The sequence below is a fragment of the Rhinopithecus bieti genome, unplaced genomic scaffold (genome assembly GCF_001698545.2).
Source record: "Rhinopithecus bieti isolate Rb0 unplaced genomic scaffold, ASM169854v2 scaffold_9981, whole genome shotgun sequence".
NCBI classification, from domain to species: Eukaryota; Metazoa; Chordata; class Mammalia; order Primates; family Cercopithecidae; genus Rhinopithecus; species Rhinopithecus bieti.
This window is the reverse complement of record NW_016806838.1, coordinates 3,499,829-3,521,144: the sequence shown is the minus strand read 5'-3', so window position 1 is coordinate 3,521,144 and position 21,316 is coordinate 3,499,829. Positions and strand designations below refer to the sequence as shown.

The window sequence follows — 21,316 nt, the reverse complement described above, 5'->3', positions numbered from 1 at the left end:
AGCCAAGATTATGCCACTACATTCCAGCTTAGGTGACAGAGCAAGAGCTGTCAAGAAAAAAAAAAAATGCAACCTGTATCCCTTGAGGAACATTGAAATTTCTAGGATTCTTTAGGTGACCACTCTGCCACATCTGATCCCAGGATTGGCCAGCCAGCCCTTCAGTTGTGTCGTTGCCCAGTTCTCTCCTCCACAGACCTGTCCACAGGGCTTCCCTTAGAAACAGGCCCTTAGGGCCGGGCGCGGTGGCTCAAGCCTGTAATCCCAGCACTTTGGGAGGCCAAGACAGGTGGATCATGATGTCAGGAGATCGAGACCATCCTGGCTAACACGGTGAAACCCCGTCTCTACTAAAAAATACAAAAAGCTAGCCGGGTGAGGTGGCGGGCGCCTGTAGTCCCAGCTACTCAGGAGGCTGAGGCAGAAGAATGGCCTAAACCCGGGAAGCGGAGCTTGCAGTGAGCTGAGATCCGGCCACTGCACTCCAGCCCAGGCGACAGAGCAAGACTCCGTCTCAAAAAAAAAAAAAAGAGGCCCTTAGATAACTCCTGGGGCTTCACCCTCCTCCCACCTCACTCAGGTGTTCACGGCCCTGGCACTGGTGCAAATGCTCATTCTTCCTCTCAACAACTTCCCTTGGGTGATCAATGGCCTCCTGGAGGCCAAAGTGTCCTTGGACCGGATCCAGCTTTTCCTCGACCTCCCAAACCACAACCCCCAGGCCTACTACAGCCCAGGTAATGGGAAGCTAGTGGGCAGAACCTGGCACAGGGTGAGAAGGGGAGTGGAGCCACTTGGGTGCTGCACATAGATGTCACCAAGAGGGGTTAGAGAGAGCGGAATCCAAAACTCAGACTCCGTTAGCTCTGGGCAGGTAGATATGCGGCTGGCAAGACAATTACATGATTTACCCTCCCCAAGCAAATTGTAGTAGTTTAGGAGCCTAAATCAAGTGGCTTCTGTGTTCAGATCCCCCCGCAGAACCATCTACAGTATTGGAGCTGCATGGAGCCTTGTTCTCCTGGGACCCACTTGGAACCAGCCAGGAGACCTTCATTGGTCATCTCGAAGTGAAAAAGGTTTGTTGTACAGACGCCCTGGGAGAGTCCTCAGACTAACGAGAGGAACTCATGTCAGAGAAGCAATGACCGAGCCAATCATAGCTGATGGCTCTGCAGCTCTAATTGCTGCAGAAGGGAGAGGCATTTGGTGAGCAGGTTCTCATCCATGAGGAGATGACACCTCACATCTGAATCTCAGAATAGTTGCACCTCCCTCTGGTCTTTAGGCAGCTTGTATCCATCCAGTCCAGACCAATAGGTGTGTTTGTCTCTCCATGTCCCTCAGAAGCTGCAGCGTTCAGAATAGGCCCCGGGGCTTAACTAACATCTCCCCCAGATTGGGGATCTGGGGGAGAGGCCCAGCAAGTACTTCCAAGAAATATTTTGCAAATGGGGATCCTCTGTTTAGGCTGGTGAAAAGCAGTCACACCCTGTGGCTCATGCTACAGCATACAAAGAACTTAAAATGGGGGCATTCCTGGCAATAAGCCAACTCCTGTTCACCTCCTGTCCTGAGTTTTCACTCTCTCCTGACCTTTGTCCAACCCTGTGCCCCACAGCTCAACCCGGCATTCTCTGGTGGTGGCTGAATTGCCTCCACCACATTTGGCTCACGTTTCTGGCTTGGGCTGTGTGTTTTGTTTTTCCTCTTAGTTCAGGCAAGACAAGGCTGGATTTGTACAAAGGAATTTTGCTAACGTGTTAGTTGGGGCTTTTTTGGATATAAGTTACAGAAATGCACTGCAGCTAGCTTAAGCAAACAAGAATGTATAATAAGGATATAGAGATACGTTGCAGAATCCAAAGGCAGGAACGCAGCTGGATCTTAGAAACAGCCCAGAACCAGGCCTCAACTCGCAGAGCTCTCTGCTTCTGTGTGCCTCTCTCCCTGTATTTGCCTGGTCCTCTTCTCTCTGTGGACACACCCTCCATTGAGCAGAAGATTTGACTACAGAGAATGCTCAAGTTTACAGATTACAGCCAACAGGGAGAAGCTGTCTCTGGGTCCTGGTCCCAAATTCCCAGGGAAAGGCCTCAGAAGTGGTCACTTGTAGATGGGTCAATCCTGGCTGGCAGATTTGGGGCATCACAGGCAGATAGAGCTTCTGAGAGCCCAGTCCCTTCTAGAGAAGGAACTAGGACTTTTTTTTTTTTTTGGAGCAGGGAGATCGCTCCATATGTTATGACAAAAAAAAAAAAAAAAGGAAACAGAAAATTTAAACTATAAGCCCACAGAAATAGGGATCTATGCAAAGCACTGCTTTTTCCCCCTGAGATAGGGGAAATCTAGCCACAGGTCGACTTAGCCAACCCACCATCCAGGCCCTAAAGCCTGGAGTTCTACCCTTCCCTCTCCCATTCTGGGATGCCTGTCTTAGAGCTTACGTTGGAAGTTCTTGGGTAGTTTCCTCCCATTCTCTCTGGCATGCTGTTCCCCTTCAGAGGCCCTTCACATAGACAGTGAAACTGATAGCCACTCTGAGTGGAGAAAAAAAGCACCCTACTTCTCTAGAGCCAACAGGTCAGCCTGTGAAGTGGAGAATTCTTTCCCTACACACGAAAGAAAGAAGAAAAGAGAAGCCTCAGTGGGAGGATTGGCAGCCCAGAGGGTCAGGAGGGAGACCACTGCCCCCTCTGTCCCATCCCCTGCCAATAGCAGGCACTTGTGTGGCTTCCTTGCAGGGTATGCTGGTGGGCATCGTGGGGAAGGTGGGCTGTGGGAAGAGCTCCCTGCTGGCTGCCATCGCTGGAGAGCTCCACAGGTAACGAACCTCTTATGCACCCCTGTCCTCAATTTGTCCTTTAGCAAACACTGACCCCCTGCTATGTGTTGGACCCCTTTTGGGGGTCGGGTACTAAGAAGAGCAATGCATGGTCCCTTTATTGGGAGAGTTTTCAATCTGGAAAGAAGGAGGTGGCTAAGAAAATGAATCATTGTAATCATTACACCAGAGTGTTTTAAATGCTATAATAGTGAGCAAAGGAATGGAAACATCTAGTGTCAGCTATTCTTTCAGAAATGTGACTGTGCAGGGGAGGGATCCAGAGAGGAGCATAGGTTTGAGGGAGGACCTTGCTTTCAGATGAGAACAAGTACAATGTGGTGGCCATACACTCTTCTGAGCTCCTGAGCACACGTAAATAACAACAGCTGCTTGGCTGTAGCCAAAGAGCAATTTCTTCCCTTCACCACCCAGAATGGGCTTCGTTAGGACCCTGTGACCTCAGGAGCTGCCAGCTCAGTCATGTGATATGAAGAGGGACCCTGTGTGGAAGACAGCAGCCTGGGGAGGTTTCTAGGAGGCAAGGGCTGGGCATGGAGGGACCCAGCGGAGAGCTGGTCCCCATATTGCTGGCCTGGCTCTCTGCAGGCTGCGTGGGCGCGTGGCGGTGTGGGGGCTGTCCAAGGGCTTTGGCCTGGCCACCCAGGAACCCTGGATCCAGTTTGCCACCATCCGAGACAACATCCTCTTTGGGAAGACATTTGATGCACAGCTGTACAAGGAGGTGCTAGAAGCCTGCGCCCTCGATGATGATCTCAGTGTGAGTGCCTGGCCTTGAAACCTCTTAGCTGCCTGCTTTTCCAATGTCGCTGACACCTCAAACCAGAGCTTTGCTTTTCCGGAAAGGGATTGCTTCTACTCAGGCATCACTCATCTAGGAATGGCCGTTGGACTGTGGTCCTCCCCGAGTGTCCAGCTGCCCCTTCCCATAGGGCCCAGTAGGGTAGTGACTATGTGTTCTCCACAGCAGTGGGAAGAGCTCTAAGGCCTCTGGAGGTAGGGAGGGTTCCACCTGTCAGGCTTAGCTCTGCACAGCCGGGCTCCTTGTCCCCTTCTCCATACCCACTTCCCACCGGGAAGGCTTGGAAGAGTCAAGGTCTCATTTGGTTGCAGGTTACCCTAGGGAAACCTGCCAAGCCTATTAGATTTCCCCTTGCCCCCAATCCAGAGTACTGCATGTATAGGAGAAGAGATTCCAGATTTCTCCCCTGACTTCCCACCCAATCCCGCTGTCCCCTTCAAGAATGTCACCACCACTACCCTACCCAGGTTAATGTAGAATGTCCCTGAAAAGGAGCACCTTTAACCTTGACCATGGGGCATCCTGTATCCAGCTGTCATTCTTTTAATTCCTATTTATTTATTTATTTTTTTTGAGATAAGGTCTTTTTTCTGTCCCCCAGACTGGAATGCAGAGGCGCCATCTTGGCTCACTGCAGCCTCTGCCTCCTGGGCTCAAACGATCCTCCCACCTCAGCCCCTCAAGTGGCTGGGACTACAGGAGTGAGCCACCACACCCAGCTAATTTTTGTTTTGCTTTGTTTTGTTTTGTTTTGTTTTGTTGAGATGGAGTCTCACTCTGTTGCCAGGCTGGAGCGCAGTGGCACAATCTCGGCTCACTGCAACCTCCGCCTCCTGGATTCAAGCAATTCTCCTGCCTCAGCCTCTCGAGTAGCTAGGACTACAGCCGCATGCCACCACGCCCAGCTAATTTTTGTATTTCTAGTAGAGATAGGGTTTCACCATGTTGGCCAGGATGGTCTCAATCTCCTGACCTTGTGATCCGCCCACCTCGGCCTCCCAAAGTGCTGGGATTACAGGTGTGAGCCACCATGCCTGGCCTACTACCCTGTCTTTTTAACAGGCAAGGTAGTAAGGTATCTTGGGCAGATTTGATGTAAACGCTTTTATAAGTTTTTACTTTTGTGTGTGTGTGAGACAGAGTCTTGCTCTGTTGCACAGAGTGGAGTGCAGTGGAATGATCTTGGCTCACTGCAACCTCTGCCTCTCGGGTTCCAGCGATTCTTCTGCCTCAGCCTCCTGAGTAGCCGGGACTACAGGTGTCAGCCACCACGCCCGCCTAATTTTTGTATTTTTAGTAGAGACGGGGTCTCACCATGTTGCCCAGGCTGGTCTCAAACTCTTGGGCTCCAGTGATCTGCCAGCCTCGGCCTCCCAAAGTGCTGGGATTACAGGCCTGAGCCACCATGCCCGGCCCAGCTTTCGTAGGTTTTTAGAGAAGGAATGTACTACCTCCAAGCCTTCTTGTGGCCTCAGGAATGGTCTACTAAGCAAAGGAATTCCCTTCCTCATGCAGAGGAAACACCTGTGATCCACTACATGGTGAGTCCCTGAGCTAAAAGCTTTGTTGTTCATCTCTTTCCTTAGTGCCTACAACAGTACCTAGGACCTAGCAGACTTGGGAAAGCTTGATGTAGCAATGAATGATCGGCCAGGCGTGGTGGCTCATGCCCATAATCCTAGCATTTTGGGAGGCCAAGGTGGGTAGATCGCTTGAGGTCAGGAGTTCAATACCACCCAGGGCAGCCAGGCTTACAGTGGTGGCTCACGCCTCTAATCCCAGCACTTTGGGAGGCCGATGTGGGTAGATCACGAGGTCAGGAGTTCGAGACCAGCCTAGCCAACATGGTGAAACCCCATCTCTACTAAAAATACAAAAAATAGCTGGGCGTGGTGGTGGGCACCTGTAAACCCAGCTACTTGGGAGGCTGAGGCAGGAGAATCAGCTTGAACCCAGGAGGCGGAGATTGCAGCGGGTGTGGCAGCTCACACCTGTAGTCCTAGCTACTCTGGAGGCTGAGGCAGGAGAATCGCTTGAACCCAAGAGGTAGAGGTTGCAGTGAGCTGAGATCATGCCACTGCACTTCAGCCTGGGCAACAGAGCAAGACTCTGTCTCACAAAAAAAAAAAAAGTAAAAACCTATAAAAGCTTTTACATAAAATCTGCCCAAGATATCTTACTACCTTGCCTGTTAAAAAGACAGGGTAGTAGGCCAAGTGCAGTGGCTCATGCCTGTAATTGCAGCACTTTGGGAGGCCAAGGTGGGCAGATCGTGAGGTCAGGAGATCGACACCATCCTGGCCAACATGGTGAAACCCCTCTCTACTAAAAATACAAAAAGTAACTGGGCATGGTGGCACATGCCTATAGTCCCAGCTACTCGAGAGGCTGAGGCAAAAGAATTGCTTGAACCCAGGAGGCAGAGGTTGCAGTGAGCTGAGATTGTGCCACTGCACTCCAGCCTGGCGACAGAGCCAGACTCCATCTTAAAAAAAAAAAAAAAGGTAGTAAACGGAACAAAATGGTTAAGAATCTGAGGCCGGGCGCGGTGGCTCAAGCCTATAATCCCAGCACTTTGGGAGGCCGAGACGGGAGGATCACAAGGTCAGGAGATCGAGACCATCCTGGCTAACACGGTGAAACTGTGTCTCTACTGAAAATACGAAAACTAGCTGGGTGAGGTGGCGGGCCCCTGTAGTCCCAGCTACTCGGGAGGCTGAGGCAGGAGAATGGCGTAAACCTAGGAGGCGGAGCTTGCAGTGAGCTGAGATCCGGCCACTGCACTCCAGCCTGGGCGACAGAGCGAGACTCCGTCTCAAAAAAAAAAAAAAGAATCTGAACTCGTGGCCGGGCACAGTGGCTCACGCTTGTAATCCCAGCACTTTGGGAGGCCGATGTGGGCAGATCACGAGGCCAGGAGTTTGAGACCATCCTGACTAACATGGTGAAACCCCGTCTCTACTACAAATATAAAAAATTAGCTGGGCGTGGTGGTGGGTGCCTATAGTCCCAGCCACTCGGGAGGCTGAGGCAGGAAAATGGCGTGAACCCAGGAGGCAGGCTTGCAGTGAGCAGAGATTGTGCCATTGCCCTCCAGCCTGGGCGACAGAGTGAGACTCCATCTCAAAAAAAAAAAAGAAGAATCTGAACTCATGTCCTGCCCCGTACTAGCTGTGAGCCAGCTAGTTAATCTGTCTGAGCTTTGGTTGCATGTGAGAAAAGGAAATGATACCATGATACCATCTTCATAAGATTATCATGGGGCTTGAATGAGAGAATGCCTGTCAAGTGCTAGGCACATAGTAAGTGCTCGATAAATGCTCGACGTTATTGGAAGTATGTCTTGTCTCCTCTGACTAGCTCACCCCAAATTTAAGTCTACTCTCCTCAAGCTCCCTACTTCTCTTGACTCCCACTATCTCTTTCCTGCAAAGGGATAGGAAGTGGGCCAGAAGGAAGGGGGGCTCCTTGACCCACTGGGGAACTTGTTCCATCAGATCCTGCCTGCTGGAGACCAGACAGAGGTGGGGGAGAAGGGTGTGACCCTTAGCGGGGGACAGCGTGCCCGGATTGCCCTTGCTCGTGCTGTCTACCAGGTCAGTTAAAGATGGAGGTTATAGTGGCAGGGAGGTGGGGGGAGCCTTGGGAGCGTGGCTGAGTTAGGAAGATAGGAATATTTTCCTTAGCATCTGGTTCCTTCCCTCCTCCGTTACATGTTCCTGAGGTATTGGCCATCCCATCCCTCTTTACAGATTTAAGGCAGAGTTCAAGGCCCTTTAAAAAGTACTTGTAGGCTGAGCATGGTGGCTTAGGTCATAATCCCAGCACTTTGGGAGGCCAAGGCAGGAGGATTGCTTGAGCCCAGGAGTTCAAGACCTGCCTGGGTAATGTGGCAAAACCCTGTCTCTACAAAAAATAATTTTAAAGTTAGTTGGTGTAATCCTAGCACTTGGGGAAGCCAAGGAAGGTGAATCACTTGAGGTCAGAAGTTCGAGACCAGCCTGGCCAACATGGTGAAACCCCATCTCTACTGAAAAACATACAAAAATTAGCTGGGCATAGTGGTGCATGCCTGTAATTCCAGCTACTCGGGAGGCTGAGGTAAGATAATTGCTTGAACCTGGGAGGCAGAGGTTGCAGTGAGCCAAGATCACACCATTGCATTCCAGCCTGAGTGACAAGAATGAAACCCTATCTCCAAAAAATTTAGTTGGGCTTGATAGTGTGCACCTGTAGTCCCAGCTACTCAGGAGGTTGAGGTGGGAAGGATCACTTGAGCCTGGGAAGTTGAGGCTGCAGTAAGTGGTGTTCATGCCACTGCACTCCAGCCTGGGCAACAGAGCAAGACTGTGTCTTTTTTTTTTTTTTTTTTTTTTTTGAGACGTGAGGATCTTGCTCTGTTGCCCCAGGCTGGAGTGCAGTGGCCGGATCTTTCAGCCTCACTGCAAGCTCCGCTAGCTTTGTTTCCCAGGTTTACACCATTACCATTCTCCTGCCTCAGCCTCCCAAGTAGCTGGGATTACATACAGATGCCCGCCACCTTGCCCAGCTAGTTTTTTGTATTTGTTAGTAGAGACGGGGTTTCACCGTGTTAGCCAGGATGGTCTCGATCTCCTGACCTTGTGATCCACCCATCTCAGCCTCCCAAAGTGCTGGGATTACAGGCTTGAGCCACCGCACCCGGTGACTGTGTCTTTAAAAAAAAAAAAAGCGTTATGTGGGCTGAGGGCCTGGGAGCTAGGAAAGCTGAGTGCTGGCCCTGGGGGTGCTGTTCTTTCTTGCCTGAAGGGATGTCCACCCTCAGGTCTCACCTCTTTCTCTGCTAGTGTAGGGGTAGCCCCCAGAGTTTATCTCAACTGTCTTCTCTGACCACTTTGAGATCTTCCCAGGAGAGCCTTTGGGTCCTGGTGCCCACAGTACCCTCACGTCTCTCTAGGAAAAGGAGCTCTATCTCCTCGATGACCCTCTGGCCGCTGTGGATGCAGATGTGGCCAACCACCTGCTGCACAGGTGCATCCTGGGCGTGCTAAGCCACAGCACACGGCTGCTCTGCACCCACCGCACCGAGTACCTGGAAAGGGCTGATGTGGTGCTGCTAATGGAGGCTGGGCGCCTCATCCGGGCTGGTAATGGGGGCAGGAACCGCGCGTGAGGGAGGTGTCTGCCCAGGTATGGCAGGGGATTGTGAAGTACAGACTCTGCCACCTGCTGCATGTGTGTGGCCTGAGCCAGTCATTGCTGCTTCCTGCCTTCACAGAACTGGTGTGAGGAACTGGGAGAACAGGAGGGAAAAGGAGCATGTTGGTGAAATGCCAGTGTATTTGGGACTCATGGGCTTTGTGACTGGATACTCTTGGGAACTTAGTGGCCCAGGGTCTCTGAGAACAGTCTCATATCTTCAAAGAGAAAGGAGTCAGGTTTAGAATGGTCTTTTGTAAAACAAAATTTTAAACTCTGAAAAATTTTTATGCAGAGGGACGTGACCACCTGCAAGTTCACTGGGAGAGAAATAGGAGGAAATGAATCTCCCACCAGATATTAGGAATTGAGTGAAGCATGAGAAAAAGCTCTGCAGTAATGAGAAGTAACCCTGGACAGAGTGGCAGGCATAGTTCTGGCTGTCCTCCCGGGGATGGACATGCGTCCCTCTCTGCTGGTCGGAATCGAGGTTTACAAGGATGGACTTGAGTCCTGCTCGAGGTCTAGGGATATCCAGAGCAGGATGGGTTAGAGAGGGAAGCCTAAGAGTCCTGCTTGAGGTCTAGGGGTATCCTGCTAGGGTGGCTTAGAGAGGGAGACCTAAGAGGATGGGTGGTGGGATCTGGACACGCACTGAGAAAGGCATAGTATAGACTCAGAACAGCCCCCTCCTAATCTCCCCTTCTACCCGCCAGGACCTCCCTCTGAGATTCTGCCACTGGTACAACCTGTCCCCAAAGCCTGGGCTGAGAATGGACAAAAGTCTGACTCAGGTATGGCTCCCCAGTGGGAGAAAAGAGCTTGCTTTTCACTGCCACACTGTAGAGCTTTTTCTACAAAGGCTGCTTGCTCCTCTGAAATACTGAGTTTTCAACTGGCACCCTGCAAGCTTAATTCCTCCATGACCCCTGATTCTCACAGCCACAGCCCAGTCAGTACAAAACCCAGAGAAAACAAAGGAGGGGCTGGAGGAGGAGCAGAGCACATCTGGTGGCCTGCTGCAGGAAGAAAGCAAGAAGGAGGGCGCCGTGGCCTTGCACGTGTACCAAGCTTACTGGAAGGCTGTGGGCCAGGGCTTGGCCTTAGCCATCCTCTTCTCTCTGCTCCTCATGCAAGGTGAGAGTGTGCCTGGGAGTCTCTTACACCATAACGGCTATGCTGTCCAGGTGCCCATTACCTTGCACTAATCATTATAAGGCCCAGAGACTCACCAAGCATGGGTCACAGCTGGGACAAAAGCCATACTTCTCTTTCTGAGAGATGCCCAGGAGCCAGAGGCATGTGCTCTATAGCTGGCTTCCATTCTGCCCCCCAGGTTAGCTCCCATTCTACAAGTCTGAGATCCTGTTCTCCCCAGAGCTGAAGGGTGACCGGCCTATGAGAGAAGCCCACACTAGGGAGGATTGGGGTAGTGGCAGGGTGGGAAGGCCAGGCCAGGGGGATGGAGATGGGCAGGAACCAGAGGCAAGGGCAGAAAAAGGGGGCATTGGAATAGAATGAACGAGGGAGAGGAGCCTCTTACAGCTTTTTCCTTCCTATCCCCACCCAGCCACGCGGAACGCTGCTGACTGGTGGCTCTCTCACTGGATCTCTCAGCTGAAGGCTGAGAATAGCTCCCAAGAGGCGCAAGCCTCCACCAGCCCAGCTTCTACGGGGCTCTTCTCTCCGCAACTGCTCCTCTTTTCCCCCGGAAACCTCTAGTGAGTGGCTGGGGCTGGGGGTAGGCCTGGTGCTCTCAGAGTGGTTGCCAGGCAGGGAGTGAGGGTTGGGGCCGGTATTCCAGATGCTGTGGCTTCTGGAGGGTGGGAGAGATGGCATGGGGGAGGAGAAAGGACCCCCAAGTGGTCCTACTTTTGATTACCTAAGCCCCCTCCTCACCACCCAGCACCCGAGTGTTCCCACTGCCCAAAGCTGCCCCCAATGGCTCCTCAGACATCCGTTTCTACCTCACCGTATATGCGACCATTGCTGGTGTCAACTCCCTCTGCACCCTTCTCCGGGCAGTGCTCTTTGCGGCAGGCACCCTTGAAGCAGCTGCCACCCTGCATCGACGCCTGCTGCATCGAGTCCTTATGGTGAGAGGCTGGGACCTCGGGGGTAGGGGAGCGCAGTCCTAGCCCTGTGGAATGTCCTCCCAATACTCGGGCTCCACTGGGGATGGGACAGTCTTTCCTGCCCTGGAATATTCTTCCTCAAGCTCTGCCAGTCTCTCCTCTCTGCCCCCAAATTCTGGGGATATTTTAGTCCTTCCCTATTCTCTATCTTGGGCCTTCCCCTCCACCCCACCTCCCCCAGGGCTGCCCACCAACCCCTTTTCTGTCAGACTCTGCCCTGGCCCAATCAGCGTCCTTCTCCGGGTTTCTCCCAGGCACCAGTGACTTTCTTCAATGCCACACCCACGGGCCGGATCCTAAACCGCTTCTCCTCTGATGTGGCCTGTGTGGATGACAGCCTGCCCTTCATCCTCAACATCCTCCTGGCCAATGCGGCAGGCCTGCTGGGGCTCCTGGCCGTGCTGGGCTCTGGCCTGCCCTGGCTGCTGCTGCTGCTGCCGCCTTTGAGCATCATCTACTATCACGTGCAGCGCCACTACAGGGCCTCCTCACGGGAGCTGCGGCGCCTGGGCAGCCTCACCCTGTCTCCACTCTATACCCATCTGGCTGATACCTTAGCTGGCCTCTCTGTGCTCCGGGCCGCAGGGGCCACCTACAGGTGTGTGAACCAGAGCCCAGGGGGATGAGGTGTTGAGGGGAGAGGAAAAGAGAGACCCCTGAGAAGAGGAATATGCAGGGTATGGTTGGTTCAGCCCTCCTGGGGACAAGGGGTGGGGAAGGAAGAAAGCAACAGAAGAAGGAGATAGGGAGGCAGAGCAGACCCCCACTTTGAAAGAGCACACGGGCATCTGCAGCCCTGCTGGGGGCCTGTGGGTATATAGATCAGCTCCCAAGAAGGAACTGCTCAAGAGGGCCCTCCCTATGGAGGCCCTGAGGCTGGGTGGCTCAGGGCAGCAGTGGAGTGGCTGGCCTCACATCCATCTGGCCTTCCCTAGGTTTGAGGAGGAGAACCAGCGACTCCTTGAGCTAAACCAGAGGTGCCAGTTTGCCACTAGTGCCACAATGCAGTGGCTGGACATTCGGCTACAGCTCATGGGGGCAGCAGTGGTCAGCGCTATCGCAGGCATTGCCCTGGTGCAGCACCAGCAGGGCCTTGCTAACCCAGGTGCCACCCAGGACCCCTCACCCCTACCTCACCCGCAAGTTAGTCCACCCTTCTCCCAGATCTCTCCCTGCACCGTCCCCTCAACATTTTTGCCTCCCACCCAGGGTTCCCTGTGAGGGTGTATCATGATTATCATCATCACCCCCATTTGGAGTTGAGTGACAGTCCCAGGTGGTGGTGGCTCGGGGACTAGAATGAGTTTTCTGAGCTGCTGGTCTCAGTCCCTTTCCTGCTTTCACCCTGTCCCCACCACACTGCCCCAGCCCGCTTCAGTCTCCCACATGCCATCCCTCCCAGCTTCTCCATGCCCACCCTGTGCCCTGCATCCAGCCTCCTGTGCTCCAGGCTAGGTCCTGTCACCCTCCTGCTTCTCTGTTGCTTCCTTTTTTGTTTTGTTTTGTTTTGTTTTTTTGAGATGGAGTCTCGCTCTGTTGCCCAGGCTGGAGTACAGTGGCACAATCTCAGCCCACTGCAACCTCTTCCTCTTCCTCCCAGGTTCAAGCAATTCTCCTGCCTCAGCCTCCTGAGTAGCTGGGATTATAGGCGCGCACCACGCCTGGCTAATTTTTGTATTTTTACTAGAGACGGGTTTCACCATGTTGGCTAGGCTGGTCTCAAACTCCTTACCTTGTGATCCACCCGCCTCGGCCTCCCAAAGTGCTGGGTTTACAGGCGTGAGCCACCACGCCCAGCCTCTGTTGCTTCCTTTAAATGCCTGCAGTCCACAGCTTGGGGAGTCTCCCATACACATCCCAGTGTCCAAGCTCTCCCAGCAGCTGTTATCCTCTCCCCCAGGGCTGGTGGGCCTGTCGCTGTCTTATGCCCTGTCCCTGACGGGCCTGCTCTCAGGCCTGGTGAGCAGCTTCACACAGACGGAGGCCATGCTGGTAAGCGTTGAGCGGCTGGAAGAGTACTCCTGTGACCTGCCCCAGGAACCCCAGGGCCAGCCACTGCAGGTGGGCCTGTACCCCGACCCCAGGCCAAAGCTCTGGAACCCTGAAGGCCCCAGCCTCCCCCGCAATATCTTTATTTTTACCCACCCATCTTTCTCAGCTCCCATAACCTCTTTTCATGATGACAATTCTTCACCATGTCCTTTCTTCCCCATCTCTTATTCTCTCACCTTTCCTCTCACACTGTTCATTTCTCATTATTCTCCCCTCCTCACCATTGCTCCTCATCTCCCCCATCTCCCTCTTCCCCTCTATCTCCCACCCATGGACCCCACCAGTTGGGCACCGGCTGGCTGACCCAGGGGGGCGTGGAGTTCCAGGACGTGGTGTTGGTGTACCGGCCAGGGCTGCCGAATGCCCTGGATGGAGTGACCTTCTGCGTGCAGCCTGGAGAGAAGTTGGGCATCGTGGGCCGCACGGGCTCCGGCAAGTCCTCCCTGTTGTTGGTGCTCTTCCGGCTGCTAGAGCCCAGTTCAGGGCGAGTGCTGCTGGATGGCGTGGACATCAGCCAGCTGGAGCTGGCCCAGCTCAGGTCTGGGGGAAATGGACTTGGGAGGGGGAAGGGGGAACCAGAACTACTAGCACTTAGAGGAGGGCACAGCTAGGAAGGCTTTATATAAACTCAGGGCAACTAGGGCTGATCAAGGGGCTGAAATGGAGGACAGGATGAGCGGGCGAGGACAGAGAACTCCTAGTGCCCAGGTCCAGATTCATGGCTGCTGATCTCAAGGTCGTCCTTGCCCTGACCCAGGCCACCTTTCCAGCTGCATCTTGTACTTCCCACCACACATCCTCCACTCTTGTGCCCCAAGATACTGATCCCCTGAGCCCTCAGGCTCAGCAGGCAGTGCTTCGGACAGCTTGAGACCTGAACCAGTTGCCCTTGGCTTCAGGTGGCCCCACTGGAGGGTATACACCCCTTCTCTACCCTCAGGTCAACCTAATATCATTTTCTGTGAGTACAGTGACATGGAAAAGGTAGGGAAGCTGTATCCTAAAGCCCTAGGCCTGCCTCTTCTGCCTTCTCTTCTAAGCTGTGGTGGCCCTACCTTATAGCTCCACCATGTCTTCAGGACCCAATTATAGGCCCACTCCAACCTTGAAGTGTCACCTGCCCTTTCATTCGCTCTGGTCATTCCCTGCGTAGCCACTGCTGCCCCTGGAGTCAGTGCCACACAGTTTAGCCCATTTGTTTTCTCTGGTTTGTGTGTGTACACCTCTGTGAAATGTAGCCTCCTTGAGGACAGAGTCCAGCCTCTGGTTTCTTTGGTATTGCTTATAGCATTGGCACAGTTCTAGGTACCCAGCTGCTAGCAGATCATTTGGTGGGGAGCAGAGTGGAGTTATGTTCAGGTCTCATCCCCAGGCTTTCATGGAGGTACTAGTCCTGTAGTCAGAAACTGAGCTGGGAGCAGAAGTGGCTACATCTCCAACCGCTGGACTCCATGTCATTGTCCCCCAGATCCCAGCTGGCTATCATCCCCAGGAGCCCTTTTGTTCAGTGGGACTGTTCGAGAAAACCTGGATCCCCGGGGCCTACATAAGGACAGGGCTTTGTGGCAGGCCCTGGAGCACTGCCACCTGAGTGAGGTGATTAACTCCATGGGTGAGTGCTGGAGCCTTACCCTAGAGCAAGAAGGGGGCAGGGAGGGCCTGGGCCCTGCAGTGAAGATGCTTTCCTTGCAGGTGGTCTGGATGGTGAGCTGGGTGAGGGGGGCCGGAGCTTATCTCTTGGGCAGAGGCAGCTGTTGTGTCTGGCCAGGGCTCTCCTCACAGATGCCAAGGTAAGGTGAGAGAAAGAGACAATAGAGAGGGCCAGGAAGGAGGCAGGGGGCAAGGGGGTGGGGAGGTGGAGTCCGGAGAGGTTTTAGGGGACCAAGTTCATTTTCCTTTTAGAGCTGAAAGTGTGGTAGGGGCTGTTCCTTGGGCCAGGCCCAGCCCACCCTACAGCCTCTCCTTTGTTGTCGCCTACCGCATTCCCTTATTCCAGATCCTGTGTATTGATGAGGCCACAGCAAGTGTGGACCAGAAGACAGACCAGCTGCTCCAGCAGACCATCTGCAAACGGTTTGCCAACAAGACAGTGCTGACCATTGCCCATAGGTGTGCAAACACCCAGTGACAGCCTAATCAGGGACTGTGGTAGCATGCACCCAGAGCCTCCATTGCTTTCAGGGACCCCAGTGGTCAGGGCCTTAGAGATCCTGCCCCTCAAATCTCAGCTCTTCCTTCTCCAGGTACTGCCTAGGGCCCTTTATAGCACATTATCTGAGGGACTTTGCAGTCCCTTCCTCAGCACCAAGCCAGGGGCTAAAGCCTATGGGGACAGACCTGTGGTGTTCCGAGGAGAGAGGAGGGAAAGCAGGTCAGTGTTCTCACTTAGGTCCTTGTCCCTTATCCCTTACACTGACCATCTTCCCCGTCACAGGCTCAACACGATTCTGAACTCAGACCGGGTGCTGGTGCTACAAGCGGGTAGAGTGGTAGAGCTGGACTCCCCGGCCACCCTGCGCAACCAGCCCCACTCGCTATTCCAGCAGCTACTGCAGAGCAGCCAGCAGGGAGTCTCCGCCTCACTCGGAGGTCGCTGATCTCAATCCCACACCCTGCAGGGTTCTCCCCTCTCTCTGATCCAGGCTGGGCCTGTACAGAGGTGCTGGCTGCTTGTTTACATTCTCCTCTGGGGCTCTACCTCTCCACACTTCCCCAGAAGGGAAAAGGGCACCCTGGGTTACTCTTTGGAAATCATTCCTTGGTGGGCTGAGCATCCTGAGGCTTCCCCAGAACCAGGCCTCTGCTCTGGCCCTCTTGCATCTGGAACGCCAGGTGGTTTTTTCTGGCATAGGAGCCCACTTGCATTTTCATAGTTTTATTTGATAAAATCCCATCTTACATTCTGTGTATTAAAAAAATAATATTTCTGGTGTGAGGCTGAGGTCTCCTCTGTGTGTATACCCAAGCTGAAGGGTGGTGAGAAAGGACCACTCCAGTCTGACGGGTGGAAGAGGTGAGGAAGGGGGCCAGAAAGCCCCCACCTCCATCACAGTGCTGTGGTCTTTCCAGGCTCAGGGGGCAAGTCAGGTGGCAGGGGGAGCCCTGCCGGCAGCATACTAACCTGACACTCCTGGTCCTGGCACGCTGGAGCATAGTGTGGGGCAGGGTAACAACAGGGTCCAGGGGGGCAGACACCCCGGCGCCAGGCCCTCAGGGTCAGCAACACAGTAGCCAGAACCAGGGCAGCAGTGAGGGCCCCAAACACCACCAGGGCTACCAAGCTAGGCTCACCTAGCCCAGCCTCTTGCCTCCGCACCACCTCCTTCACTGAGATCCGCAGCAGACCAGCCCCTGCGCTGTGGGGGGCTGGCCCCGTGGCAGGTACCACCACAGCTGAGGTGGGCCCTAGAGGGGTGTCCACTGTGGTTGGGGGGTGTGGGACAGGTAAGACAAGCTCACAAGTCTTGCCACCATAGCCACTGGGGCAGAGACAGTCGAAGTCATGGACACGGTCCCGACAGCGGGCCCCTCTCTGGCATGGGCGGCTGGCACAGTCATCCAGGTTGATGGTGCAGAAGCGTCCAGCAAAGCCCTCAGGACAGAGGCAGGAGAAGCGGTTTATGCCATCAAGGCAGGTGGCACCATTAGCACAAGGCCGCATCAGGCAGTCATCCACGTTCACCTCACAGCGGGCACCCACAAAGCCCACCAAGCAGCGGCATGTGAAGTTGAGGGCAAAGCCCTGGTCATCCTGGCACTGCCCGCCATTGCGGCATGGGGAGCTGCAGTAGGGGTGGGAGAGGACATGAAAGCAACTTAACAACACCTGTAGGGTAGCCCAGGTCCGTATCCTGACCTCTGCTCACCATGTCACCTTGGGCGACACTCTCCGAGCCTCAAATACCTCGTTTTATTTTTTATTTATTTATTTTTGAGACAGAGTCTCGCTATGTCGCCCAGGCTGGAGTGTGGTGGCGCAATCTCAGCTCACTGCAAGCTCCACCTCCCAGGTTCACGCCATTCTCCTGCCTCAGCCTCCTGAGTAGCTGGGACTACAGGCGCCCGCCACCACGCCCGGCTAATAGAGACGGGGTTTCACTGTATTAGCCAGGATGGTCTTGATCTCCTGACCTCGTAATCCGCCCGCCTCGGCCTCCCAAAGTGCTGGGATTACAGGGCGTGAGCCACCGCGCCCGGCCAAATACCTCATTTTAAAAATGAGAATAAAAATAGTACCCAGCTTCCCTAATTGTGAGGGTTAAGTGAAATAATCAATATCAAGCAGTTAGCACAGGGCCCAGCCGGAAGGCAAGGCTCAGGATAAGTGTGCTATTATTATCCTTGCAGGCTTCTGGGCCTGATGTGGAAATGAGGACAAGTCCAGCCCTGCAGGCTGTTTCCTCATCCCTACTGTGACGCAGAAGGGTACAGGCCAATGTTCAGGAGAGGATGAGGGGAGACCCAGGCCCCTCAACCTCCCCACACCCATCCTCCCCAACCTGAGCAGTCACATGTTTGTTACCTCTCTGGCTCCTATAGATTGTTGAAGAAATGGCTCAGAAGGTACAAAAAAAGAGTTGAGAAACCCAGAACTAGGAACACTTTGGCATGCAGGGGTTTTATCTGAGTGTCCCTGTGTGGTCTGACCCTCAGTCCCCTACCCTCCCAACAGTCCTGCCTCTTTTCTCATCCCATCACCAGGTTCTGGTCTAACCTTCCACTCACCCCGAGGGCCCAGCACTCACCCTGCCTGTTCACAGGGTCCAGCCTTGCGCTCGCAGTCACGCCCATGGAAGCCTGGTAGGCACACACAATGGTACTCACCGCCCCCGTCATACATGCACTGGCCTCCATTCTGGCAGGGGGACTGCGTGGTACAGATATGTTCATCTGGAGAAGGGACAGGAAAGGCTCTGGGATAACCCCTCCCATCTGGTCCCCAGACCAGACTTGTCCACGCCTTCCAGGCCTCAGGTTCTGTGGGTGTGGCTATACTACAAACCCAGCCCAGGCTGGTGTGGTAACAACACTGAATTTGGAGTCAGGAGGCTCCTGGCCCTGGCTCTCAGTCTGTCTCAAACTGACCTTGGGCTGGGTGCAGTGGCTCATGTCTATAATCTCAGCACTTTTGGAAGACCAAGGTAGGCAGATGGCTTGAGGTCAGGAGTTCGAGACCAGCCTGGCCAACGTGGCAAAACCCCATCTCTACTAAAAATACAAACATTAGGCCGGTGCAGTGGCTCACACCTATAATTCCAGCACTTTGGGAGGCTGAGGCAGATGGATCACTTGAGGTCAGGAGTTCGAGACCAGCCTGGCCAACATGGTGAAACCGTTATCTCTACTAAAAATACAAAAATTTGCCAAAGTGGCGGGTGCCTGTAATCCCAGCTACTTGGGAGGCTGAGGCACGAGAATTGCTTGAACTCGGGAGGCAGAGGTTACAGTGAGCTGAGATCGCACCACTGCACTCTAGCCTGGGTGACAGAGTGAGACTCCATCACAAAACAAAACAAACAAAAAAACAAACCTGACTTTGAGCAGGTTATAGCTCTTCTGTAGGCCTTAGTTTCCTCATCTGTAAAATGAGTACAATTTTTAGCAGCTCCGTTTCCTACCCCATGGGGTTATGTTGAGGATCAATTCAGACAACACAAAAAGTCTAAGATTAAAAAAATGATAAAATACCATGTATTTGAGGATTTGACAAGGACACAATAGGCACTCAATAAACACTGATGGCTGTTCCCCTAAAAACTTGGGGTTCCCAACCAACAACTACCCTTCCTCCCCCCTACCTTTGTCACAGAACTTGCCTGCCCAGCCACTATGGCAGATGCACTGCCATGGCTGGTGGCAGGTACCATGCTGGCAGCCAGGCATCCTCACACAGCGCTCACAGTGCAGCCCCTCCCAGCCCGGGTCACACCTGATGGGGAGAAACACAGGGTCAGGGTTCTGGGTTGTGGATGTGAAGAAATGGAGGAGACAGAACCAGAGCTTCTAGAAACCAAGAGGACATATGACAGCCCCTAAGGGAAAGCAGACCTGTCCCAGGTAGGTGTAGGACTGTGCAAGGTCATAGGACACATATATGGAATCAGACCATCAGACACCAGCTCTCAAACCCTGGTTCTGTATTTTAACCCGAGCCTCAGTCTTCTCATCTGTAAATTGGGTATACACCTTGCAGGGTTGAGTAGAGGAAGAAATAAGATGTCTATACCTGGCATGTCTGAGGTGCTCACAAACATTTAAAGAAGAATGACCTTGAAAGGCCATCAGGGCCGGGCGCGGTGGCTCACGCCTGTAATCCCAGCACTTTGGGAGGTCGAGGCGGGTGGATCACTTGAGGTCAGGAGTTCAAGACTAGCCTGGCCAACTGGGTGAAACCCCGTCTCTACAAAAAAATACAAAAAATTACCCGGGCATGGTGGTGTGCATCTGTAATCCATTATTGAGGAGGCTGAGGCAAGGGAATCACTTGAACGCAAGAGGCAGAGGCTGCAGTGAGCTGCAATCGCACCACTGCACTCCAGCCTGGGCAACAAAGTGAGGCTCCGTCTCAAAAACAAAACAAAACAAACAAAAAAGTCATCAAGACTATCCTCCCACCATGATTCCAGGGCAAACGCTTGACCCATATTTTAAAAGCCTTCCAGGGGTGAAGAGTTTCAAAGACCCCCAGCCAATTGAACTGCCTGCCCCATCAGCTCATTTCCTTATGTCCACTTTCCTCCTGCTACAGAATTTGCCCAATCTCCACCCTCCACCCCAGTGAGTCAACTACTCAAACTCATCAACGAAGATCTCTTTCATTGTAAGTGTTTCTCCCCAGCAACTCTCCCTGCAGCATTTCTTTTCCAGGCTAAACAATTTCCCTTTCTCTCTTTCCTTTATCTTTCCATTTCCTCATGGCACCCAATCCCCAAGCTCTCTAAAGCTTTAGGTCTCTCTCCCTGTATCTTGAGGAGCAATGGTTTAGACAATCCCTGGATCAGATTTGGGAGATTAAAGAAGTGGAGAAATAAAAACTGGAAGAAGCAAGAAAGGTGAGGTAAAGGGGAAAGGGGGGCTGGCCAGTCAGCCATAGGAGTGATGAGGCATGAAGAGTAGAGTGTGAAGCCCCTAGACACTCTGTTGTGCATGTGAAGGGCTTGGAAATGGGTACCAAAGGGTCTGGGGGCACGTGCTCAGGACAGGTACCTGCAGGAGCCGTCAGGTGCACAGCAGCCGTGGGCCAGGTCACAGTGGGAGCTGCAGTCATCGGCTGCAAGAGATTGATGTGGGAGGGGTCTGAGTCAGGGCACAGCTCGCTGGGATGCGGGACTCAGGAGAGGACTGGGGTTCCGGTAACTGAGTGGACTCAGCCCTAGGGCAGGACATAACACAGAAACCCATCCCATTCCAAAGAGGCAACCTCGGTCTTGCTTGCCTCGCGGGTCAGAGCGACTGCAGTGCCGTCTCCGGCCGGCAGAGGTCAACATGCAAGCGAGGACGGCTGGACAGGGCCGCGACTGGAGCCCGGTGGACGCGCTCACCTCGGACAGGCTGACCGGGAGTCCCCAGAATGCACAACAGGCACACAAGATGCAGGCAGCGGCAGCCGCTGGGCATGGTCAGCGCCGGCACCAGGGGGGGACGGACGGATGGACGGCCGGACGCGTGAACACCTGTGGGACGGCACCGGTTGGGAGGCGGTCGGACGCGGAGATAGCGGCACGGATACGGGTTCCAAGTGACAGGAGCCGCCGAGGGAGAGGGGCGCCGGGACAGAAAAAGGGGATGGGGGTAGCGGGAGGGTGGGGGCAGGGAAGGGTTGAGCAGGCGAGGAGAGCGAGGAGAGCGAAGACAGGAACCCGGGAGCCAGGTCTGAAAGAAGGAGGCGAAAGATGGCCAGCGTGGAGCGAGGCCAGGCGCGGGAATGGCTGGGGCTGGGATCGCAGTCAGGACGGAGGGGTCCGCGGGATGGGGACAGCGCCAAGAGCGGCCTCGAGTACCGAGGGAACACGGGGGCCGGAGGGAGGGACGGTTCCCGGCAGCGAGCAGTCTCCGCCCCACAGCTCCGACAGCCCCCCCACCACTCTCTCCCAAGTCCCCTTCCTATCTCCGCCGCACTGGGCTCGGCGGCAGCGCGGGGCCTGGAATCCCCACCGCACCCGTAGCCCCGCGCGCCCTGTCCCCTCGGTCCTCACCTCCGGCGGGGAGGTGCCGAGCCCCGGGGCGCAGAGCGAGGCGGGATCCGACGGGCGCCGCCGAGGGGCCGTGGGGGAGCGCGGGGCCGCCCCTAGCTGGCCGCGGGGC

General features: G+C 54.2%; 2 protein-coding genes across 3 annotated transcripts in view; one reads left to right on the top strand and one right to left on the bottom strand.

Annotated features, from left to right (window-relative positions):
- Nucleotides 1-15,948, top strand: part of ABCC10 (ATP binding cassette subfamily C member 10) — a 23,751-nt gene extending 7,803 nt beyond the window's left edge. Inside the window, 19 exon segments of the mRNA XM_017878160.1 lie at nucleotides 581-737; nucleotides 970-1,079; nucleotides 2,745-2,824; nucleotides 3,434-3,605; nucleotides 7,145-7,243; nucleotides 8,584-8,773; nucleotides 9,542-9,619; nucleotides 9,768-9,962; nucleotides 10,396-10,546; nucleotides 10,732-10,921; nucleotides 11,215-11,558; nucleotides 11,896-12,065; nucleotides 12,861-13,021; nucleotides 13,297-13,550; nucleotides 14,481-14,513; nucleotides 14,515-14,624; nucleotides 14,705-14,802; nucleotides 15,009-15,121; nucleotides 15,447-15,948. Of these exon segments, the coding sequence (XP_017733649.1) occupies nucleotides 581-737; nucleotides 970-1,079; nucleotides 2,745-2,824; nucleotides 3,434-3,605; nucleotides 7,145-7,243; nucleotides 8,584-8,773; nucleotides 9,542-9,619; nucleotides 9,768-9,962; nucleotides 10,396-10,546; nucleotides 10,732-10,921; nucleotides 11,215-11,558; nucleotides 11,896-12,065; nucleotides 12,861-13,021; nucleotides 13,297-13,550; nucleotides 14,481-14,513; nucleotides 14,515-14,624; nucleotides 14,705-14,802; nucleotides 15,009-15,121; nucleotides 15,447-15,609 (2,868 nt within the window). The 3' untranslated portion in view covers nucleotides 15,610-15,948.
- DLK2 (delta like non-canonical Notch ligand 2) lies at nucleotides 15,872-21,310 on the bottom strand. Of its 2 annotated transcripts, none has more exons than XM_017878161.1 (6): nucleotides 21,208-21,310; nucleotides 20,554-20,685; nucleotides 20,219-20,282; nucleotides 18,811-18,941; nucleotides 17,758-17,902; nucleotides 15,872-16,794 (listed from the first exon to the last, which is right to left on the bottom strand). In XM_017878161.1, the coding sequence occupies exons 2-6, from the start codon at nucleotides 20,627-20,629 to the stop codon at nucleotides 16,059-16,061; spliced, it is 1,152 nt and encodes a 383-aa protein (XP_017733650.1). In that variant the 5' UTR covers nucleotides 20,630-20,685; nucleotides 21,208-21,310; the 3' UTR covers nucleotides 15,872-16,058. The 2 variants fall into 2 exon arrangements, with proteins under 2 accessions (XP_017733650.1, XP_017733651.1); XM_017878162.1 differs by lacking the exon at nucleotides 21,208-21,310 and adding an exon at nucleotides 21,013-21,104 and having other exon boundaries at nucleotides 15,885-16,794.
- Nucleotides 21,311-21,316: the final 6 nt, after the last annotated feature.